General features: G+C 41.5%; 1 protein-coding gene across 1 annotated transcript; it reads left to right on the top strand.

Moving 5' to 3' along the window:
- Positions 1 to 839: 839 nt before the first annotated feature.
- LOC307023098 (keratinocyte-associated protein 3-like) lies at positions 840 to 24,369 on the top strand. The gene is made up of 6 exons (XM_079656129.1): positions 840 to 966; positions 1,998 to 2,194; positions 4,730 to 4,789; positions 7,281 to 7,472; positions 22,611 to 22,757; positions 23,142 to 24,369. Exons 1-6 carry the CDS (start codon positions 954 to 956, stop codon positions 23,703 to 23,705), a joined length of 1,173 nt encoding a protein of 390 aa, XP_079512255.1. The 5' UTR covers positions 840 to 953; the 3' UTR covers positions 23,706 to 24,369.

The raw sequence follows: 24,369 nt of genomic DNA, 5'->3' as shown, positions 1-24,369 counted from the left end.
GTTTTTGCAACAAAATAAAACCACAGCAAATCCATTCATGGGTAATATTTACTTCTCCTACTCTAATGATGCCATTTCTCCACCTGGTGGCACCAAAGGCATACTACACTATCTATTAGAATCAAAACAACATTGCAATGATCCCTCCCAAAATGCATGCATATTGTGTCCTGCTCAGGCAATAACATGTTCCTTAACTTGATTGATTGATTGATTTCTGATACTTACCTAGTTATCGATGTTAAAAAATAAAATGTGTCTGGGATGTTTTTCCCAGGCATCGATCCAGGTGTTACCACCGGACCTAATACAATGGGTTAATGTTAGGCCTATACATTTAGCAAAAATAACTTTGTAATGTTAAAAATAACATCATGAATATATTGAGTTGACTGGAGTGTAGCATTCTCGGTTAATATATAAAGCATGTCAATAGTTTTTCTACTCAAACACAGCGAAAATGTGTCGACATTTAATAGAGTGACAAGGGGTAATCAGGCTCAGCAGCTTTGTTTTCAAAATAAAAGCCTACACATGTTTTTCAAAAGGACTTTTCGAGAACTATGCAAGTGGTATTTGGTTGATGAGAACGTGTTTTAAATATGTACTGAAGATGAATAGTCAAGTCTTGATTTAATTATTTTTTAAAACAATTATTGCTATTTTCCAAACTACCGTAATATCTTGAGGACATTTAGCTACCGGGTCTATTACATACAACGTTTCAAAATGCCTCTCTGATTGATTGACAAGTACAGAATCCATAATGGGTTTATCAAGATTACACGTTTAGTGATACATTTAGATAACTCTTATCTTATTTTGAAAAGCCTCAGAAGTGTCACTGTCTGTCCTGCGGGTTCAGAGAGGAGCTGATGTTTGGAGAGGACATGCTGATAAGATCCACGCACGATCCTCCACCGACACTTTAACTGAATGGTGACCCAACAGAGATGGCTGGTACAGGTGAATATTAATAAACACACTATGGTTTTGAAGCCGATTTACATGTATGTCAATTACAGTCATGTGATTGTTTTAAACTTTGGGAATGTTTGTTTGGGTGTGGTGGAGTGGTTCCAATCTGGAGAGGATGAGTATCTCGTGACGAAAGCTTAAAAGGCATTATTAATCCTATATTTATGTATATTTGGACTCATGAAAAGCTGACATTTCTTTCGAGCAGTTTGCAAACATAACATAAAGAGGCCTGTATCAAAGTCCTGGTACCATATGTTACGTTATTTTTAAATTAAATGTTATTTTGGACCCTTTTAAATGCTGGTCCACATGGTGACAGTATCTGACACCTTAAAGTGTAAATGTGCTAACTGTCTCCTCTCATCTGCATGGGTTTGTCTCAGTAAAAGTGTGAATGTCACTGTGTGAGTAATGATTGATCAAATATTTAGTTGTGAAACTGTTTTGTCAAATGTGAAGGTGGGAGCAGCTAACTGGTTAAAATTGAGATATCTCACATGTTGCAAACACACAAATAAACAAGTCAACTAACCTTATTTATGTTAAACCAAGACACACCTTTGTCTTTAGATTGTTACCTGTTGGATGTCAGTTGGTATGCTGGGTATCTGTGTATTATGAAATGTAGGTTTTAAGATTCATTTTAATTGTTAATTTGGGGGAAAACAGTGTGACCCGAGTTGCTTTTCCCGTTAAATGCTGCATAACTTTACATCTCTTGATCTGTTTGATTCATAGATAGCATGCATGCAGAAAACGTTGGTTTATATCCATCATCTTCCCTCCAGCGTTTGACTTTATTACATTAATATATTTAGTTTCAGTTCAGTTCTTTACTGTCTTCTTTGGGACAGTGTCAGTATGTGCTCAGCAGCTAATCATTAATACAAGTGGCATCCCTGCTGTGTTGTTGACCTGGCTCCTGTCTCTCAGATCAATACAATGGATGACGTAACATCACGTGAAATGAACTCTCTGGATTTCTAAATATTGCTGCATTAACTCCTCTTCCTCAGGAATGTGTTGTGCCAGCCTGGAGGAGCCTCAGCCCCTGATGAAGATGGGTCTGAGCATGGTCCTCATCGGTCACATTAACTTCCTGTTGGGAGCGCTTGTGCACGGCGTTGTTCTCCGACACATCAACTTCCACAAGCAGGCGCGCGCCATGGAGTACGCCATCTCCAACGTGGTGGCCCTCACCTCCGGACTCGTGGTGAGTGCAGGAGATTCATACTGATCCTTCAAATAGTTTCAAGTTGCAAGGCTTTTATGTTCATGTGTGCATAGCTACAGTGTAGTTAATGAACATCTTAGGTCACAGGCTCCTCCAACAGTGCAACACAATAACACAGATAATAGTGCAAGTAAATCAAATAGAATAGAATATAAATAGTTCACAATATATTCTACAAGTAATTGGAATATTGATATAAGTTGCAAACAGATGAATGTTATGGATGTTCTTTCAAAAGTGCAGGTGTTTAGCAGTCTGATGGCCTGTGGGATGAAACTGAAATAGAAAGAAGGGCGGTTATCTTCTGCAATTTTATGAAGGATCAACCCAGTCTCACGGCATTTCATGTTATAGTCACAAAATTAATCTATTAATTCGTGTTCACCAACACGATTTCCCCTTTTTTTCGTGTCACACAGAACGATTTGAAAAGCAATGTATTTCTATTTATATGTAGAGGCTAAGCCAACGCTTTAAGCCTCTGAGGATCCGCTTTGTGGGTGTAATTGACGCACACAAGTTTGCTGCCGATTAAACGTCAGAAACAAAGTTTCCAGTTCGAAACAGTCCATTTATTTCCATTTTTACTGGTTTCCATTTTACTTGCTTCTTTCCACATTCACCACACGATATTACCGTTTACACAATACCTTGTGCTTGTTTGTAATCCTGTGTTTGTGTGTGTGTGCTCCGTGTGTGCTCCGTGTGTGCTCCGTGTGTGCTCCGTGTGTGTGTGTTCTCCGTGTGTGGTCAAAAACTGTATGGCCTTCCGGTGGAACCTCTCACCAACAAACATAGGTTCCTACCTTTATACCCACAGAGGTTAATTGGCTCCTACAGGTAGTATGTTTCGTGCCTGCACCAAGTAATAACAAATTAGAAGGAAAAAACGATTTAAAAAATACAGATTTCAGTATTCTGAGGCTCTGAGACATTTATTTTCCTTGCGGACGACAAGACAAGTCCGACATTATACGATTTTAAAATAAAAACAATAATTGATATAAAGTAAGAACATGTTTTTATGAACCACACAGCCTCCGGTCTACCAAGGCCCGACCGGACAGAAAGACGTGGTGCAGGCACGAAACATACTACCAATAGAAATACATTGCTTTTAAAATCGTTCTGTGTGACACGAAAAAAAAATGGGAAAATCATGATGGTGAACACGAATCAATAGATTAAATTAATTTCGTGACTATATCACGAAATGCCGTGAGACTGTGTTGGAAGGATAACTGAAATACAAAACGTATTCTACATTCTACTTTCATTTAGGACAGGGGTGTCCAAACTTTTTTCACAGAGGGCCACATACAGACAAATGTACGAACGGCTGGGCCACTTAGAGGTGAGGTATATTGCCTCGTAAGATAACTAATAAGTTAGCAAAATGTAGTTAAATTAGGCTTGATACATTAATATGCTTTAAGAAACAGCCTACATCACAGCTCTCTATAGGGTTTCATTTATCTTGTTGGCAGCTCATCCCTTAAAAACAGAAGTCTCAGTGATTATAATAACATGAAATATGAAGGGTCTATTTCAAGCTTGTTATGTAAATAAGTTATTAGGCTTTTTTGTATCAACTAAGATTTGTTAGAAAATGTTATCAACATGAATTGACTAAATGTATTTTAAAAGTGGGCTTATTAACACATGAATACTACTGTGTTACATATTTGTACAAATATATTTAAGAAGTACAATATGAGAAAAGCCCAAGTTTCATGTGTGGGACATATTTCATTATACTTTTTGAATGAGCTGAGGGCCGATTCAAAATGGCCAGCGGGCCGCATTTGGCCCCCGGGCCGTAGTTTGGACACCCCTAATTTAGGACATCAAAGGAAAGCATTTTCATATTTTCATTATCAGATGTGTAATGTCAAGTTTTAGTATTCTGAGCAGGGATATGGTTGAGCCTTGCAGACCACAAGCTACAAATGCATCTCAAAGCTTCATAGAATTGATCACTAAGTACTGTAGAAATGTTCTTAATACCAAAATCAATATAGCGGGCTTTTGCTCCACTGGCTGCTTGTAAAACCAGATTCCTATACAATACTATATAAATACGTTTTTAAAATAGCAAATATTTCCTTATGAATCCCTTCAGTATGACTTTAATGTTGGACCATCCTTAAGAAATAGTGGTCTCAAACCAATTCCTCCAGAACGAAAAACATATTATTAATGTTATGTCACTTTTAAAAAAGGAAGACAATGAGATGTGTTAGAGTCGGAGAGTATCTAGTAATCAGCCAATATGGAAGACATGAGTTAAAGGGTGTTTTTCTTTCTTCAAGCTTCTTTCAAAAACAAATTTCAAAGACTTTTCTGAAATACTTGTAGTGACGACACAGCTCAGATACATCATTCTTTTGACCTTCCTTTGGTTGCTAACTTGTGTGTCTCAGACTGGATGAGAATACAATCATATTTGTTGTAAATGGTTGCAAGCAGAGTGATATGATTATTCTTTCAAACGTATCTGTCTTGTCTCTGCAGGGAATCGTCGTTGGCATTCTGGCTATTCTCCTGTCTAAAAACAAGAAGAGCAAAGGCCTGGTTAGTATTGTGTTTTCCTATAAACCGTGTTATCGTTGGTCTCCCTGCACTTCATGCACACTTGCTTTCTCTTTGATATTTTCACGCTTTATTCCCAACTTGCGTGTCTGTCTTCTGAGCTCTTGCATGCAGCCACCAGGTGTGTGAGGAGCTGGAACAGTTCAGTGGTTTTTCTCTCGTGTCTCTTTCCCGTGGTGCAGCGTGGTTTCCTCTGTTTACTCAGTCAGCTGTCAGACGGGACTGACGAGCAGCGAATGAGTAAGCCCGGACAAACCTGCCTCTGCTAACCACTCCCCGCTCCCATTGTTGGCAGATCAACTGTAAACTGGGCAAACCTAGCAACCTGTTATCTTAACCAATCAAGGCATTACATATGCATGAATAACAAGTAATCTCAACACTCCCTTTATTGATGTCCACACCTGTATCACATGTCCTGGCTGATATACGTTGTAATCTGTCTGCTGTATTATTTCTAATCCAGTTTCGACCACTCACAAAGTGATTTTTAAATGTCTGTAGCTATGTCTCACCCTCTGTAAACCTATTAAGGGAAAAGTTGGCTGCTTTTCTTCCCACATTTGTAATTGCTCATAGCTGATAGCTTTAATTTCAAATGCTGCAACAACTTACTTGGAGTTTTGATACGGCAACACGTCCCTTCAAAAGACTAAAACTAACAATGTGTCATCCAACCTTTTCAGGTTCATATTTCTGTTCTGTGTCTCTACTGGGACATGTCTCTTTTCACCCTCTGTCTGAAACCAGAGCCCAGTCTGCTCTGATTAGTTAGCTGGCCGGCTCTGTTGGGATTGGTCAATCAGCATGAGAATACCTTTTATTCATCACAAAGAGGGGGAATTTGTATTTGTTACAGCAAGAAAAGAGCCAAAGACAGCTTAATATTAGTTCAAGGTTCTTTATTTGTCAAACGAACATAGCTTCAGTTTAGTTATGTCGATGAAAATCTTGTGTCACAGGCTTAACCAAGAAACCGTTCAAAGGTATCCCGCTTCTTAGCCTTTCACGTACAAAAATGCTAGCAAATCGGAGCACAAGCGTTACATAGTGATGTCACTTTAGGTTTTAAGACTTTGCAGACCATTTACATGCACAGAAACATTTATAACACACTACAGGAAAGAGAAAACTCAAAAAATAGGGCCCCTTTAAAGGATGAGGCTGTTTTTCATGGTCAAAGATTCCCATGGTACTGTAAGCTCACAGTATGCTGACATGAACACCGCAAGCATGAGCACATCACCCCAATTCTGGCTTCCCTCCATTGGCTTCCTGTCCATTTTAGAGTTCATTTTAAGATTTGATTGTATGTTTTTAAATCGCTTAATGGGCTGGCCCCTCAGCAGGGCCGTCCCTGGCCAACATGAGGCCCCGCGCAAAGTTATATGATGAGGCCCTCTGTTTCATGAGCGTCGACCGGGGGGGGGGGGACCGTGCCACGCCACACTAATTGCGCCGTATTTTCAGCTCAGTTGAGGCACCCTCCGCAAAGTGAGGCCCCCTCTGCAAGATGAGGCCCCCTCCGCAAGATGAGGCCCCCTCCGCAAGATGAGGCCCCCTCCGCAAGATGAGGCCCCCGCTGCAAGATGAGGCCCCCTCCGCAAGATGAGGCCCCCTCCGCAAGGTGAGGCCCCCTACGCAAGATGAGGCCCCCTACGCAAGGTGAGGCCCCCGCTGCAAGATGAGGCCCCCTCCGCAAGGTGAGGCCCCCTCTGCAAGATGAGGCCCCCTACACAAGGTGAGGCCCCACGCAGTCTGCATGATCGGCCTGTAGGGAGGGACGGTCCTGCCCCTCAGTACATCTCCGACCTCCTACAGGTGTACACCCCCTCAAGGGCTTTGAGGTCAGCTGATCAGCTGCTGCTAGTAGTCCCTAAAACCAAGAAAAAGACCAGGGGAGACCGAGCCTTCTCAGCGGTAGCCCCCAGGCTCTGGAACGACCTGCCCCCCCCTATGTCAAATTGTCACCTACCTTTCAAACTGTTTGAGTCCCGCCTAAAGACCCACCTCTTTCCCCTCACTTTCGAGTCAGTCTGAGCTGTTTTATCGATTTTTATGCTTTTATTGTCTGTCCATAGCCTTTGTGTACCTTGTATTAATTCTTATGTGTGCCTTTTATCTATTATTGTAATATTATATTTTATTATAATGTTATGTTTGCTGTGAAGCACTTCGGTAAACCCTCTGTTTTTAATGTGCTATAGAAATAAAGTGGATTGGATTGGACATGACATTATTTAAATGTTTCACATAAATGGTCACAAAGCGTACTTTTTTTTTCCTTTTGCATTCCTCCTTGCATTTCGCTTCAAAGCCATATGTCATGTTGTTAATGTTGCTTTAGATGAAATGTGTTCTGTCTGTATTCCTATTGTTTTAATCTTTGCTGTCCTTTTTATCATTGTTATATCTTAATCTTCTCAGCCCTCAGGTTTTGATCGCTGATTGTTTTACTTCCCTCCTCTCACAGACGTGGTCACTTCTCACTGTCGGAGTAGTTGCTTCTCTAACAGCGGCGACCTCGGCCATTGGTCTGTTGGTCTCCATGGTGAGGACCATCCATCACGATGGGCGGAGCCTCCTGACTTACTGCCGCTTCCCCGACGCTATTGGCTACTCCAGCATCACCAACGAGTGTCCTTTTGACCCCACGCGCATCTACGTGAGTGTGTGACAGATGCTATGTGCAAAATAACTAGAGTGTAGTTTTGGTAAGGACAATTTCATGCTCCTCCAACAATGCATATTTACGTCATTTTCTGCTATTAGTATGAAGTTTTGGTAACTTCATTTATTACTTTTTATGTGAAAAAGCCTGTGTTTGTATCCGTAATAATCCCAAGGTTATATGTGCTTTATTTAGTCAGCTTATCCAAAGTAAGCTTCTGTTGCCATTTCATATATAATATACTTAGGACATAACATTTATAAAAACAGTGCAAAAAATAAATAAAACGTATACAAAATATATAAAAGAAAGAAGGATATAATACAAATTAAATATGGAAAATATATATACATTAAAAGGCCGAAACTGCAGCTCTTTAAACTGTGTGTGTGTGTGTGTGTGTGTGTGTGTGTGTGTGTGTGTGTGTGTGTGTGTGTGTGTGTGTGTGTGTGTGTGTGTGTGTGTGTGTGTGTGTGTGTGTGTGTGTGTGTGTGTGAAAGCTGACCCTGTCTCTCCGGTGCCACAGACGGACTGTCAGGCCCGCTCAGACTCAGCAGCTGCACACACACATCTGCAACACTCGGGCATTTTATCACGGCTAGTGGTCTGCAGTTTATGAGGTGACCTTTGTCTTAAGGAGGTCAATGCTAGTTCTGCCCCAGTAGCTTTTAAATTATAGTTCAGCGTCTGCCATTAGTAACACAAACACAGCATTAGACAGATGCATAACACAGACAGTATTTGTTTTCTAATAGGAGACAGCTGCCGGGCAATCTGTGTGTTTGCAGCATCACAAGACGTTCGTATTAACCACAGATAAATAGAAGTGTATTCAAGCTGGAAATAGGGTGGTACGATTTCATATTGTGGATTTAACCTGACAATCTTTTAATTAAACAAATAGTCCTGAAGCCAAAGCAAATATGGTTATGATGTAAGACTCTTTGTGCTGACGGTAGTGGGGTAGAGAGAACCAGCACATTAGCTTAGATTGATCTATTTGTCCACCTTATAGAAAGGCCAACCTTAAATAATCAGTTTTAAGGGAAAGCTCTTTTAACAATATTATATACCTTGCTTGACATATCGACCTGACGTGAAACTGAAACCGTCATCCATGCTCTGTTCAAAGACACTTTTTGGGTTTAAAAGTAGGGATGTCCCGATCACCTTTTTTTGCTCCCGACCCGATTCCGAATCATTTGATTTTGACAATTTGCCGACACCGATTTTTCCTGATCCGATCTTTATGCAATGCATTAAGAGAAAAAAAACCATTCAAGTTGTCCCTTAAGGTTATTCTTTTATTTAAATTGGATATTCTATCCAACATGGATATAGCTTCTTTCTTTCACAGCAGCATTGGATCAGTTCAGTTGTGCAGCATTGGATCAAAACAAAATAAAGCTTATCAGTACTCGTTAGCTTACTGCTACAATTAGACACTGCGCCCACTCTGTTGCCAGATTTGAGAGAAATAAGCAACCAGGTCTATGAAGACAAGCCCCAAAGAAGCAACACATACATGATGTTCTGTCATTTGAAACCAAAACTAAGGCCTCAGGATGACTTTAAGACTTGAACATGGTCATTTTTGTTTTGTAACATTGAATACAAAATTTAAAAAAAAAGTAAAAATGTTTTTAAAAAAAAAATCCCGATCTCCGATTTTTTTTCTCCCGATTCCGATCTTTTGAAAATCACGTGATCGGCTCCGATCCCCGATCACGTGATCGGATCGGGACATCTCTATTTAAAAGGTTTGTTAAGATTCGCCAGATCCCAATCCTCACTTCAAAAAGAGAGGCAGTGAGACAATCAGACGTGCTTTCAAACAAACTTCAGCCAAACTAATTTGGTAGAGGAACTAGCGTCCAAATAGTCTTTTCAGTATTCCTGTAATTAGATGTTTTTGTTATCATTTTGGGAGTGCTCTCTTTTGTTGGACCTCGCATTTAATGGTTAAAAATGAAGACCTAATATAATAATAAACCAGTTATCCTTTACCCAGAAACTTGCTGTCAGTACAGAAGTTACTTCCTTTGTTGTCTTCTGAGACTGCAGTGTAGCTGTTCCCTCCCAGTTTCCCACTAGCAGGGGACCCTCCAACATGGCTCCCAGCGGCCCGGTTACATCGCCTGAAAACATGTTTTGGGCTTCTGGTTCTGATACTCATGGCTGCTCAGAGGCACTAACGATGCTTCTGCAAAGTTGTTTTTCTTTAGTGCTTCCTGCATATTGTATTACATTACATTACATTGCATTTAGCTGACGCTTTTATCCAAAGCGACTTACAATAAGTGCATTCGACCAGGAAGATACAACCTTTAAGAAAACAGAATCATATAAGTACATCAGGTTTCATAGAGCCAAACATTTCAAGTGCTACTCAACTGGCATTTAGAAAGCCAGCCCTTTATTAGTATATAAGTGCTTTGTTAGTAATTTTATCGCTCGAAGTGGAGTCTAAAGAGATGAGTTTTCAGTTTGCGTCGGAAGATGTGTAAGCTATCTGCTGTCCTGATTTCAATGGGGAGCTCATTCCACCATTTTGGAGCCAGGATAGCAAACCCACGTGTTTTTGCTGACGGGAACTTGGGTCCCCCTCGCAGTGCGGGTGCAGCGAGCTGTTTGGCTGATGCAGAGCGGAGTGCACGTGCTGGGGTGTACGGTTTAACCATGTCCTGGATGTAGGAAGGGCCAGATCCATTCGCAGCATGGTACGCAAGTACCAGTGTCTTGAAGTGGATTCTAGCAGTTACTGGAAGCCAGTGAAGGGAGCGGAGGAGCGGTGTGGTGTGGGAGAATTTGGGAAGGTTGAAGACCAGACGAGCCGCTGCATTCTGGATGAGCTGCAGAGGTCGGATGGCACATGCAGGTAGACCAGCCAGGAGGGAGTTGCAGTAGTCTAGGCGTGAGATGACGAGAGCCTGGACCAGAATCTGCGCTGATGTCTGGGTCAGCTGGGGACGTATCCTCCTGATGTTGTAAAGCGTGTATCTGCAGCAGCGGGTTGTAGCAGCGATGTTTGCAGTGAAGGACAGTTTGTTATCTAGGACCACACCCAGATTCCTTGCAGTCTGAGTCGGGGAAACAACAGAGGTGCCGATGTTGATTGTTAGGTCAAGAGTGGGACAATCTTTACCCGGAAGGAAGAGCAGTTCAGTCTTGTCAAGGTTGAGCTTGAGGTGATGTGCAGACATCCACCGAGAGATGTCTGCTAGGCAAGCAGAGATGCGTGCGACGACCTGGGTCTCTGAGCGGGGAAAGGACAGAATTAGTTGGGTGTCGTCAGCGTAGCAGTGGTATGAAAAACCATGCGGGCTAATGACAGACCCGAGCGAGTTTGTGTACAGGGAGAAGAGGAGGGGACCAAGAACCGAGCCCTGAGGGACCCCTGTAGTTAATTGACAAGGGTCGGACTCGGACCCTCTCCAAGTAACCCTGTAGGTGCGGTCGTTGAGGTATGAGGTGAGGAGGGAAAGTGCAGTGCCTGAAACTCCAAGTTCTTGGACAGTGCGAAGGAGGATCCGATGGTTCACCGTGTCGAATGCAGCAGACAGGTCCAGAAGGATGATGACAGAGGAGAGGGAGGCTGCTTTAGCAGTGTGCAGTTTGTCAGAGACAGCAAGGAGAGCAGTTTCTGTTGAGTGACCTGCCTTGAAACCAGACTGGTGCGGATCCAGAAGGTTGTTCTGATGGAGATAAGAGGAGAGTTGTTTAAAGACAGCGCGTTCAAGTGTTTTAGACAGGAACGGGAGGAGAGAGACGGGTCTGTAGTTAATAACATCAGACGGGTTGAGAGTGGGTTTCTTTAGGAGAGGGTTTACTCTTGCCTCCTTGAGACTGTTTGGAAAGTGACCAGAAGTTAGAGAAGTGTTGATGAAATGGGTGAGAAATGGTAGAATATCAGGAGCGATAGTCTGAAGGAGGTTTGAGGGGATAGGGTCCAGAGAACAGGTGGTAGGACGGGCAGAGGTAACGAGGGTAAGAACCTCACTTGGAGAGAGAGGGGAGAAGGAGGTCAGTGTGTGGGTGAAGGGAGGGTCTGGTGACCCAGCGGTGAGTAAAGGTGAGTCAGAAAAAGAAGAGCGAATATCATCAACCTTTTTTTCAAAATGGTTAACAAAGTCGCTTGACAGAAGGGAGGAGGGGGGAGGTGCTTTGGGGGGGTCCAAGAGGGTGGAGAAGATAGAAAATAGTTTTTTGGGATTGGAATAGGAAGATTGGATCTTATCTTGAAAGAAAGTGCTTTTTGCCTGAGAGATGGAAGCAGAGAAAGAGGAGAGGAGAGCCTGATAGGTTAGGAGGTCGTCATGGTGTTTGGATTTCCACCATTTCCGCTCTGCTGCCCGAAGGATGGTTCTATTAGCACGCAGTGCATCATTTAGCCAGGGAGCAGGAGGGGACTGACGAGCCGGCCGCGATGTGAGAGGACAGAGAAAGTCCAGAGAGGATGAGAGAGTCGAGAGGAGAGTTTTTGCAGCAGCGTTTGGAGGCAGGAGTTGGAACGAGTCAGAGGAAGGGAGGGCTGAGAGCACCGATGAGGTAAAGGTAGAGGGGGAGAGGGAACGGAGGTTACGGCGGACAGGAGCAGAGTTAGAAGAGATGAGGTTGTTATGTTTGGAAAGGGGTAGAGAGAATGAAATGAAGAAGTGATCGGAGGTGTGGAGCGGGTTTACAGAGAGGTTAGAAGTAGAGCAGTTCCTTGAGAATATGAGATCAAGGACATTGCCAGCTTTATGAGTTGGTGGGGATGGAGACAGTGAGAAAGCAAAGGTGGTTAACAGAGATGTTAGTTCAGATATCTTCCCTGTCTGGAGGTTGAAATCGCCGAGAAGTACAGCGGGAGGGCCAGTTTCAGGGATGTGTGAGAGGAGATTATCTAACTCCTCCAAGAAGTCCCCCAAGGCGCCTGGTGGACGGTAGAGAACAACAATGGTTAATTGTATAGGATGGGTTACTGTGACGGCATGGAATTCAAAGGTGGAAGGAGTGAAATTAGGTAGCTTGAAGAGGGAAAAGCTCCATTTGGGAGAGAGCAGGAGACCAGTGCCACCTCCTCTGCCAGAGGGTCTGGGTGTATGGGAGAAGGAATATGCTGTGGAGAGAGCTGCTGGGGTGGATGTGTTGGATGGAGTGATCCAGGTCTCCGTGAGAGCAAGGAAATCCAGAGACTGCAGGGAAGCATAGCCAGAGATGAAGTCAGCCTTAGGAACAGCTGACTGGCAGTTCCACAGGCCCCCTGAAACGAGATGTTGGATCTCAGTGGAGCATGTGGGATAGACGAGAGCAGGCCGGTGAGATCTAGGAGAAACACGGGGCCAGTGATAATTGCGAGAAGACACATGAACAGGAATGCAGAAAATACACATGATTAAAGCATGAGGGGCTAGAGAACCCAAGAGAATTGAATAAAACTAAATAACACCAGCGATACTTGGCGCAATCAGAGTAGGATTTGCCTCCTCTTTGCCTCCCACGTGACTCCCACAGGACTCTTAATGTCTTTGTCAGTCTTCGTCAAGCTGACGCTGAAGCTGACGCTCCAGGAAAATGCAACTTAAGATGGATACCTGATTGCTCAGTTCTCACAGCTTTGGGGGCACGCCCCTGTAATTAGTTAACTATTTTCTGCTGATGGGCGACAGCAGAGTCTTCCTGCCTATTGAAATGCACACTTGAGGGGCGTGACTCACTGAGACCTGAGCAGATCTGAGATTTTAAAATCTCTCAGAAATCGCCGTTTTAGCTACAATAACTACAGAACAATTATACAGAGTAGAATAAATGAAACAGAGAAGTCTATTTAAACAAGAATATAACTTACAGTGATTGCTGAGTCAGTATCGATAGTGTCCTCGCCGATTCTGGAAGCACACTGAGTTATTCTGATTTGAAATGCGCTATTTAAAATGTTTTTGCACTTCCCGCAATCAGCAGAGTCTTCCTGCCTATTGAAATGCACACTTGAGGGGCGTGACTCACTGAGACCTGAGCAGATCTGAGATTTTAAAATCTCTCAGAAATCGCCGTTTTAGCTACAATAACTACAGAACAATTATACAGAGTAGAATAAATGAAACAGAGAAGTCTATTTAAACAAGAATATAACTTACAGTGATTGCTGAGTCAGTATCGATAGTGTCCTCGCCGATTCTGGAAGCACACTGAGTTATTCTGATTTGAAATGCGCTATTTAAAATGTTTTTGCACTTCCCGCAATCAGCAGAGTCTTCCTGCCTATTGAAATGCACACTTGAGGGGCGTGACTCACTGAGACCTGAGCAGATCTGAGATTTTAAAATCTCTCAGAAATCGCCGTTTTAGCTACAATAACTACAGAACAATTATACAGAGTAGAATAAATGAAACAGAGAAGTCTATTTAAACAAGAATATAACTTACAGTGATTGCTGAGTCAGTATCGATAGTGTCCTCGCCGATTCTGGAAGCACACTGAGTTATTCTGATTTGAAATGCGCTATTTAAAATGTTTTTGCACTTCCCGCAATCAGCAGAGTCTTCCTGCCTATTGAAATGCACACTTGAGGGGCGTGACTCACTGAGACCTGAGCAGATCTGAGATTTTAAAATCTCTCAGAAATCGCCGTTTTAGCTACAATAACTACAGAACAATTATACAGAGTAGAATAAATGAAACAGAGAAGTCTATTTAAACAAGAATATAACTTACAGTGATTGCTGAGTCAGTATCGATAGTGTCCTCGCCGATTCTGGAAGCACACTGAGTTATTCTGATTTGAAATGCGCTATTTAAAATGTTTTTGCACTTCCCGCAATCAGCAGAGTCTTCCTGCCTATTGAAATGCACACTTGAGGGGCGTGACTCACTGAGACCTGAGCAGATCTGAGATTTTAAAATCTCTCAGAAATCGCCGTTTTAGCTACAATAACTACAGAACAATTATACAGAGTAGAATAAATGAAACAGAGAAGTCTATTTAAACAAGAATATAACTTACAGTGATTGCTGAGTCAGTATCGATAGTGTCCTCGCCGATTCTGGAAGCACACTGAGTTATTCTGATTTGAAATGCGCTATTTAAAATGTTTTTGCACTTCCCGCAATCAGCAGAGTCTTCCTGCCTATTGAAATGCACACTTGAGGGGCGTGACTCACTGAGACCTGAGCAGATCTGAGATTTTAAAATCTCTCAGAAATCGCCGTTTTAGCTACAATAACTACAGAACAATTATACAGAGTAGAATAAATGAAACAGAGAAGTCTATTTAAACAAGAATATAACTTACAGTGATTGCTGAGTCAGTATCGATAGTGTCCTCGCCGATTCTGGAAGCACACTGAGTTATTCTGATTTGAAATGCGCTATTTAAAATGTTTTTGCACTTCCCGCAATCAGCAGAGTCTTCCTGCCTATTGAAATGCACACTTGAGGGGCGTGACTCACTGAGACCTGAGCAGATCTGAGATTTTAAAATCTCTCAGAAATCGCCGTTTTAGCTACAATAACTACAGAACAATTATACAGAGTAGAATAAATGAAACAGAGAAGTCTATTTAAACAAGAATATAACTTACAGTGATTGCTGAGTCAGTATCGATAGTGTCCTCGCCGATTCTGGAAGCACACTGAGTTATTCTGATTTGAAATGCGCTATTTAAAATGTTTTTGCACTTCCCGCAATCAGCAGAGTCTTCCTGCCTATTGAAATGCACACTTGAGGGGCGTGACTCACTGAGACCTGAGCAGATCTGAGATTTTAAAATCTCTCAGAAATCGCCGTTTTAGCTACAATAACTACAGAACAATTATACAGAGTAGAATAAATGAAACAGAGAAGTCTATTTAAACAAGAATATAACTTACAGTGATTGCTGAGTCAGTATCGATAGTGTCCTCGCCGATTCTGGAAGCACACTGAGTTATTCTGATTTGAAATGCGCTATTTAAAATGTTTTTGCACTTCCCGCAATCAGCAGAGTCTTCCTGCCTATTGAAATGCACACTTGAGGGGCGTGACTCACTGAGACCTGAGCAGATCTGAGATTTTAAAATCTCTCAGAAATCGCCGTTTTAGCTACAATAACTACAGAACAATTATACAGAGTAGAATAAATGAAACAGAGAAGTCTATTTAAACAAGAATATAACTTACAGTGATTGCTGAGTCAGTATCGATAGTGTCCTCGCCGATTCTGGAAGCACACTGAGTTATTCTGATTTGAAATGCGCTATTTAAAATGTTTTTGCACTTCCCGCAATCAGCAGAGTCTTCCTGCCTATTGAAATGCACACTTGAGGGGCGTGACTCACTGAGACCTGAGCAGATCTGAGATTTTAAAATCTCTCAGAAATCGCCGTTTTAGCTACAATAACTACAGAACAATTATACAGAGTAGAATAAATGAAACAGAGAAGTCTATTTAAACAAGAATATAACTTACAGTGATTGCTGAGTCAGTATCGATAGTGTCCTCGCCGATTCTGGAAGCACACTGAGTTATTCTGATTTGAAATGCGCTATTTAAAATGTTTTTGCACTTCCCGCAATCAGCAGAGTCTTCCTGCCTATTGAAATGCACACTTGAGGGGCGTGACTCACTGAGACCTGAGCAGATCTGAGATTTTAAAATCTCTCAGAAATCGCCGTTTTAGCTACAATAACTACAGAACAATTATACAGAGTAGAATAAATGAAACAGAGAAGTCTATTTAAACAAGAATATAACTTACAGTGATTGCTGAGTCAGTATCGATAGTGTCCTCGCCGATTCTGGAAGCACACTGAGTTATTCTGATTTGAAATGCGCTATTTAAAATGTTTTTGCACTTCCCGCAATCAGCAGAGTCTTCCTGCCTATTGAAATGCACACTTGAGGGGCGTGACTCACTGAGACCTGAGCAGATCTGAGATTTTAAAATCTCTCAGAAATCGCCGTTTTAGCTACAATAACTACAGAACAATTATACAGAGTAGAATAAATGAAACAGAGAAGTCTATTTAAACAAGAATATAACTTACAGTGATTGCTGAGTCAGTATCGATAGTGTCCTCGCCGATTCTGGAAGCACACTGAGTTATTCTGATTTGAAATGCGCTATTTAAAATGTTTTTGCACTTCCCGCAATCAGCAGAGTCTTCCTGCCTATTGAAATGCACACTTGAGGGGCGTGACTCACTGAGACCTGAGCAGATCTGAGATTTTAAAATCTCTCAGAAATCGCCGTTTTAGCTACAATAACTACAGAACAATTATACAGAGTAGAATAAATGAAACAGAGAAGTCTATTTAAACAAGAATATAACTTACAGTGATTGCTGAGTCAGTATCGATAGTGTCCTCGCCGATTCTGGAAGCACACTGAGTTATTCTGATTTGAAATGCGCTATTTAAAATGTTTTTGCACTTCCCGCAATCAGCAGAGTCTTCCTGCCTATTGAAATGCACACTTGAGGGGCGTGACTCACTGAGACCTGAGCAGATCTGAGATTTTAAAATCTCTCAGAAATCGCCGTTTTAGCTACAATAACTACAGAACAATTATACAGAGTAGAATAAATGAAACAGAGAAGTCTATTTAAACAAGAATATAACTTACAGTGATTGCTGAGTCAGTATCGATAGTGTCCTCGCCGATTCTGGAAGCACACTGAGTTATTCTGATTTGAAATGCGCTATTTAAAATGTTTTTGCACTTCCCGCAATCAGCAGAGTCTTCCTGCCTATTGAAATGCACACTTGAGGGGCGTGACTCACTGAGACCTGAGCAGATCTGAGATTTTAAAATCTCTCAGAAATCGCCGTTTTAGCTACAATAACTACAGAACAATTATACAGAGTAGAATAAATGAAACAGAGAAGTCTATTTAAACAAGAATATAACTTACAGTGATTGCTGAGTCAGTATCGATAGTGTCCTCGCCGATTCTGGAAGCACACTGAGTTATTCTGATTTGAAATGCGCTATTTAAAATGTTTTTGCACTTCCCGCAATCAGCAGAGTCTTCCTGCCTATTGAAATGCACACTTGAGGGGCGTGACTCACTGAGACCTGAGCAGATCTGAGATTTTAAAATCTCTCAGAAATCGCCGTTTTAGCTACAATAACTACAGAACAATTATACAGAGTAGAATAAATGAAACAGAGAAGTCTATTTAAACAAGAATATAACTTACAGTGATTGCTGAGTCAGTATCGATAGTGTCCTCGCCGATTCTGGAAGCACACTGAGTTATTCTGATTTGAAATGCGCTATTTAAAATGTTTTTGCACTTCCCGCAATCAGCAGAGTCTTCCTGCCTATTGAAATGCACACTTGAGGGGCGTGACTCACTGAGACCTGAGCAGATCTGAGATTTTAAAATCTCTCAGAAATCGCCGTTTTAGCTACAATAACTACAGAACAATTATACAGAGTAGAATAAATGAAACAGAGAAGTCTATTTAAACAAGAATATAACTTACAGTGATTGCTGAGTCAGTATCGATAGTGTCCTCGCCGATTCTGGAAGCACACTGAGTTATTCTGATTTGAAATGCGCTATTTAAAATGTTTTTGCACTTCCCGCAATCAGCAGAGTCTTCCTGCCTATTGAAATGCACACTTGAGGGGCGTGACTCACTGAGACCTGAGCAGATCTGAGATTTTAAAATCTCTCAGAAATCGCCGTTTTAGCTACAATAACTACAGAACAATTATACAGAGTAGAATAAATGAAACAGAGAAGTCTATTTAAACAAGAATATAACTTACAGTGATTGCTGAGTCAGTATCGATAGTGTCCTCGCCGATTCTGGAAGCACACTGAGTTATTCTGATTTGAAATGCGCTATTTAAAATGTTTTTGCACTTCCCGCAATCAGCAGAGTCTTCCTGCCTATTGAAATGCACACTTGAGGGGCGTGACTCACTGAGACCTGAGCAGATCTGAGATTTTAAAATCTCTCAGAAATCGCCGTTTTAGCTACAATAACTACAGAACAATTATACAGAGTAGAATAAATGAAACAGAGAAGTCTATTTAAACAAGAATATAACTTACAGTGATTGCTGAGTCAGTATCGATAGTGTCCTCGCCGATTCTGGAAGCACACTGAGTTATTCTGATTTGAAATGCGCTATTTAAAATGTTTTTGCACTTCCCGCAATCAGCAGAGTCTTCCTGCCTATTGAAATGCACACTTGAGGGGCGTGACTCACTGAGACCTGAGCAGATCTGAGATTTTAAAATCTCTCAGAAATCGCCGTTTTAGCTACAATAACTACAGAACAATTATACAGAGTAGAATAAATGAAACAGAGAAGTCTATTTAAACAAGAATATAACTTACAGTGATTGCTGAGTCAGTATCGATAGTGTCCTCGCCGATTCTGGAAGCACACTGAGTTATTCTGATTTGAAATGCGCTATTTAAAATGTTTTTGCACTTCCCGCAATCAGCAGAGTCTTCCTGCCTATTGAAATGCACACTTGAGGGGCGTGACTCACTGAGACCTGAGCAGATCTGAGATTTTAAAATCTCTCAGAAATCGCCGTTTTAGCTACAATAACTACAGAACAATTATACAGAGTAGAATAAATGAAACAGAGAAGTCTATTTAAACAAGAATATAACTTACAGTGATTGCTGAGTCAGTATCGATAGTGTCCTCGCCGATTCTGGAAGCACACTGAGTTATTCTGATTTGAAATGCGCTATTTAAAATGTTTTTGCACTTCCCGCAATCAGCAGAGTCTTCCTGCCTATTGAAATGCACACTTGAGGGGCGTGACTCACTGAGACCTGAGCAGATCTGAGATTTTAAAATCTCTCAGAAATCGCCGTTTTAGCTACAATAACTACAGAACAATTATACAGAGTAGAATAAATGAAACAGAGAAGTCTATTTAAACAAGAATATAACTTACAGTGATTGCTGAGTCAGTATCGATAGTGTCCTCGCCGATTCTGGAAGCACACTGAGTTATTCTGATTTGAAATGCGCTATTTAAAATGTTTTTGCACTTCCCGCAATCAGCAGAGTCTTCCTGCCTATTGAAATGCACACTTGAGGGGCGTGACTCACTGAGACCTGAGCAGATCTGAGATTTTAAAATCTCTCAGAAATCGCCGTTTTAGCTACAATAACTACAGAACAATTATACAGAGTAGAATAAATGAAACAGAGAAGTCTATTTAAACAAGAATATAACTTACAGTGATTGCTGAGTCAGTATCGATAGTGTCCTCGCCGATTCTGGAAGCACACTGAGTTATTCTGATTTGAAATGCGCTATTTAAAATGTTTTTGCACTTCCCGCAATCAGCAGAGTCTTCCTGCCTATTGAAATGCACACTTGAGGGGCGTGACTCACTGAGACCTGAGCAGATCTGAGATTTTAAAATCTCTCAGAAATCGCCGTTTTAGCTACAATAACTACAGAACAATTATACAGAGTAGAATAAATGAAACAGAGAAGTCTATTTAAACAAGAATATAACTTACAGTGATTGCTGAGTCAGTATCGATAGTGTCCTCGCCGATTCTGGAAGCACACTGAGTTATTCTGATTTGAAATGCGCTATTTAAAATGTTTTTGCACTTCCCGCAATCAGCAGAGTCTTCCTGCCTATTGAAATGCACACTTGAGGGGCGTGACTCACTGAGACCTGAGCAGATCTGAGATTTTAAAATCTCTCAGAAATCGCCGTTTTAGCTACAATAACTACAGAACAATTATACAGAGTAGAATAAATGAAACAGAGAAGTCTATTTAAACAAGAATATAACTTACAGTGATTGCTGAGTCAGTATCGATAGTGTCCTCGCCGATTCTGGAAGCACACTGAGTTATTCTGATTTGAAATGCGCTATTTAAAATGTTTTTGCACTTCCCGCAATCAGCAGAGTCTTCCTGCCTATTGAAATGCACACTTGAGGGGCGTGACTCACTGAGACCTGAGCAGATCTGAGATTTTAAAATCTCTCAGAAATCGCCGTTTTAGCTACAATAACTACAGAACAATTATACAGAGTAGAATAAATGAAACAGAGAAGTCTATTTAAACAAGAATATAACTTACAGTGATTGCTGAGTCAGTATCGATAGTGTCCTCGCCGATTCTGGAAGCACACTGAGTTATTCTGATTTGAAATGCGCTATTTAAAATGTTTTTGCACTTCCCGCAATCAGCAGAGTCTTCCTGCCTATTGAAATGCACACTTGAGGGGCGTGACTCACTGAGACCTGAGCAGATCTGAGATTTTAAAATCTCTCAGAAATCGCCGTTTTAGCTACAATAACTACAGAACAATTATACAGAGTAGAATAAATGAAACAGAGAAGTCTATTTAAACAAGAATATAACTTACAGTGATTGCTGAGTCAGTATCGATAGTGTCCTCGCCGATTCTGGAAGCACACTGAGTTATTCTGATTTGAAATGCGCTATTTAAAATGTTTTTGCACTTCCCGCAATCAGCAGAGTCTTCCTGCCTATTGAAATGCACACTTGAGGGGCGTGACTCACTGAGACCTGAGCAGATCTGAGATTTTAAAATCTCTCAGAAATCGCCGTTTTAGCTACAATAACTACAGAACAATTATACAGAGTAGAATAAATGAAACAGAGAAGTCTATTTAAACAAGAATATAACTTACAGTGATTGCTGAGTCAGTATCGATAGTGTCCTCGCCGATTCTGGAAGCACACTGAGTTATTCTGATTTGAAATGCGCTATTTAAAATGTTTTTGCACTTCCCGCAATCAGCAGAGTCTTCCTGCCTATTGAAATGCACACTTGAGGGGCGTGACTCACTGAGACCTGAGCAGATCTGAGATTTTAAAATCTCTCAGAAATCGCCGTTTTAGCTACAATAACTACAGAACAATTATACAGAGTAGAATAAATGAAACAGAGAAGTCTATTTAAACAAGAATATAACTTACAGTGATTGCTGAGTCAGTATCGATAGTGTCCTCGCCGATTCTGGAAGCACACTGAGTTATTCTGATTTGAAATGCGCTATTTAAAATGTTTTTGCACTTCCCGCAATCAGCAGAGTCTTCCTGCCTATTGAAATGCACACTTGAGGGGCGTGACTCACTGAGACCTGAGCAGATCTGAGATTTTAAAATCTCTCAGAAATCGCCGTTTTAGCTACAATAACTACAGAACAATTATACAGAGTAGAATAAATGAAACAGAGAAGTCTATTTAAACAAGAATATAACTTACAGTGATTGCTGAGTCAGTATCGATAGTGTCCTCGCCGATTCTGGAAGCACACTGAGTTATTCTGATTTGAAATGCGCTATTTAAAATGTTTTTGCACTTCCCGCAATCAGCAGAGTCTTCCTGCCTATTGAAATGCACACTTGAGGGGCGTGACTCACTGAGACCTGAGCAGATCTGAGATTTTAAAATCTCTCAGAAATCGCCGTTTTAGCTACAATAACTACAGAACAATTATACAGAGTAGAATAAATGAAACAGAGAAGTCTATTTAAACAAGAATATAACTTACAGTGATTGCTGAGTCAGTATCGATAGTGTCCTCGCCGATTCTGGAAGCACACTGAGTTATTCTGATTTGAAATGCGCTATTTAAAATGTTTTTGCACTTCCCGCAATCAGCAGAGTCTTCCTGCCTATTGAAATGCACACTTGAGGGGCGTGACTCACTGAGACCTGAGCAGATCTGAGATTTTAAAATCTCTCAGAAATCGCCGTTTTAGCTACAATAACTACAGAACAATTATACAGAGTAGAATAAATGAAACAGAGAAGTCTATTTAAACAAGAATATAACTTACAGTGATTGCTGAGTCAGTATCGATAGTGTCCTCGCCGATTCTGGAAGCACACTGGATTCTGGATACCAAAGAAAGCTCCAAACTTTCAAAACTATAATCATTAATTCTCTTTTGCGGTCTGCAAACCAACCCACCTCACAAACGGCCGCTGGCAATTCCCTCTGCAGAGGAGAGTGCAGAAAGTTTCAAAGTCCCAGACACACTGCTCTGTTTTTGCTTCACAGCCGCCTGAGGAAAACTATCGTTCTTCATCGGATCATTACCCTCACTGTATCCTGCTGCTTGCACCTCTTTAGGTCCAGCTGGTGTCTGCAGCTCACCCCACTCCTCTGTCTCTCTGCAGAGCACCACTCTGATCCTCTGGGTGCCTCTCATCGTGACTTGTGTGATCCAGATGGTGTTTTCGGCGCGCTGCTCTGCTGTCTGCGTCTCATTCCTGGGTTTACCTTGCTGCCCGAACAGGAAGAGGAAGAGGGACTTTGGCAGATCGGTGAGATTTCTGCTCAAACACACACACTGTGCCGCTGAGTCTCGTGTTAAGAAAAGTTACTTCGATGTGAGTTGAGGACAAACATGTCTGCTTGGAATTAGAATGATGTATTACCCTCATCGTGGCACATCATTAAAAAATCACATTTTAAGTGTTGACTCAACATGGTATAATGAAATTCATGATGCTATAATGGTCATCGGGTGAACGTGATTTTGTTTTTGGTTTGTTCAAAACTCCCAATAAATAATGTAGTATATTTCAAGACCGCCAACATTAACATTACAAAGTCAAGAAACTTCCCTGGTGTGAGGTGCAAGGATTAAGAATGGTTTTCAATAGAGCAGTTTGGTTTAAGAAAAAAGGGTTTCTGTGTTTGTGTAGATAAATGTGGTGAGGCCAATTGAGGAAGCTGCTCCCCCTAGCTACGCTGAAGCTCCAAGGAACTACGCTGAACCTCCAAGAAGCCACGCTGAAGCTCCAAGGAACTACGCTGAACCTCCGAGAAGCCACGCTGAAGCTCCAAGGAACTACGCTGAACCTCCGAGAAGCCACGCTGAAGCTCCAAGGAACTACGCTGAACCTCCGAGAAGCCACGCTGAAGCTCCAAGGAACTACACTGAACCTCCGAGAAGTTACGCTGAGTCTCAGAGAAGTTACGCTGAGTCTCAGAGAAGTTACGCTGAGTCTCAGAGAAGTTACGCTGAATCCTCAAGGAGCTGCCCTGAACCACAGAGGCAGCAGTTCAGACCTCCTCCTCTTCCTCATCATCTTCCCAAACATCATCAGAGTCTTCCTCCCTCAGAGAGACGTCCTCTTCGCTCGCAGCACAAGAAAAGGTCCGACAGAGAGAGGCAGGAAACCAGAGCAGGCAGGGAGCAAAATCCACCGGAGCAGCACCAACTTCTGGAGAGAGGGACCATGGAGAGGTCCAGCTTCTGGATTTAGACGATTTGAACATACTTTCAGACCAAATGCATCAAACTCAGAACTTCAAAACTATGAACTCAAAGCTGGAGATGTTTTTATTTAGCAGTGTGGATGCATATCTGAAGCTCAGGGTCCCGGTTTTGTAAGTATAACTGTTCTAGTATTTCATGAGTGTGAATCTAATCATATCGGGACGGACAGAGGAGGACAATCCTTCAAAGTGAGGACACGGTGCCTGTAGAAGGATTCACTCGGAGTTGAAAGAGGAGTTTGACATTTTGGAGAATCTATTTTCTTGCCGAAATGTAAATGAGAGGAGTGATAGTCCTCTCGTTTCTATAGGACAGTTACACACACCTCTACAGCTCAATACATTTTCCATTTGATTAATTTGTTTTTGCACAGACGATTGGTATCGATTTTCTTGTCCAACCCTCTGGAAGTAATCGTTACAGTAAATTTGCACATATAATGGAGGCAGGTACAGCACAATAGGAAACTGAAGTGTACAAAGTGCCTTCATTATTTTACCTGATTTAATTAAGGATGGAAATGCCTGTTTGACTTGATGAGAATGCTAGTGTTTGCATTCGTATTTTTCTGATGTTAGGTCAAGAGATACCACGAATGCACGTTTTTATATTTATTGTAGTCGACAAGTAAATAAAGTTTTTATTCATAA

This window comes from Notothenia rossii, assembly GCF_949606895.1.
Source record: "Notothenia rossii genome assembly, chromosome: 10".
NCBI classification, from domain to species: domain Eukaryota; kingdom Metazoa; phylum Chordata; class Actinopteri; order Perciformes; family Nototheniidae; genus Notothenia; species Notothenia rossii.
The sequence above is the reverse complement of the archived record's forward strand: the minus strand, read 5'-3'. Positions and strand labels throughout refer to the sequence as shown.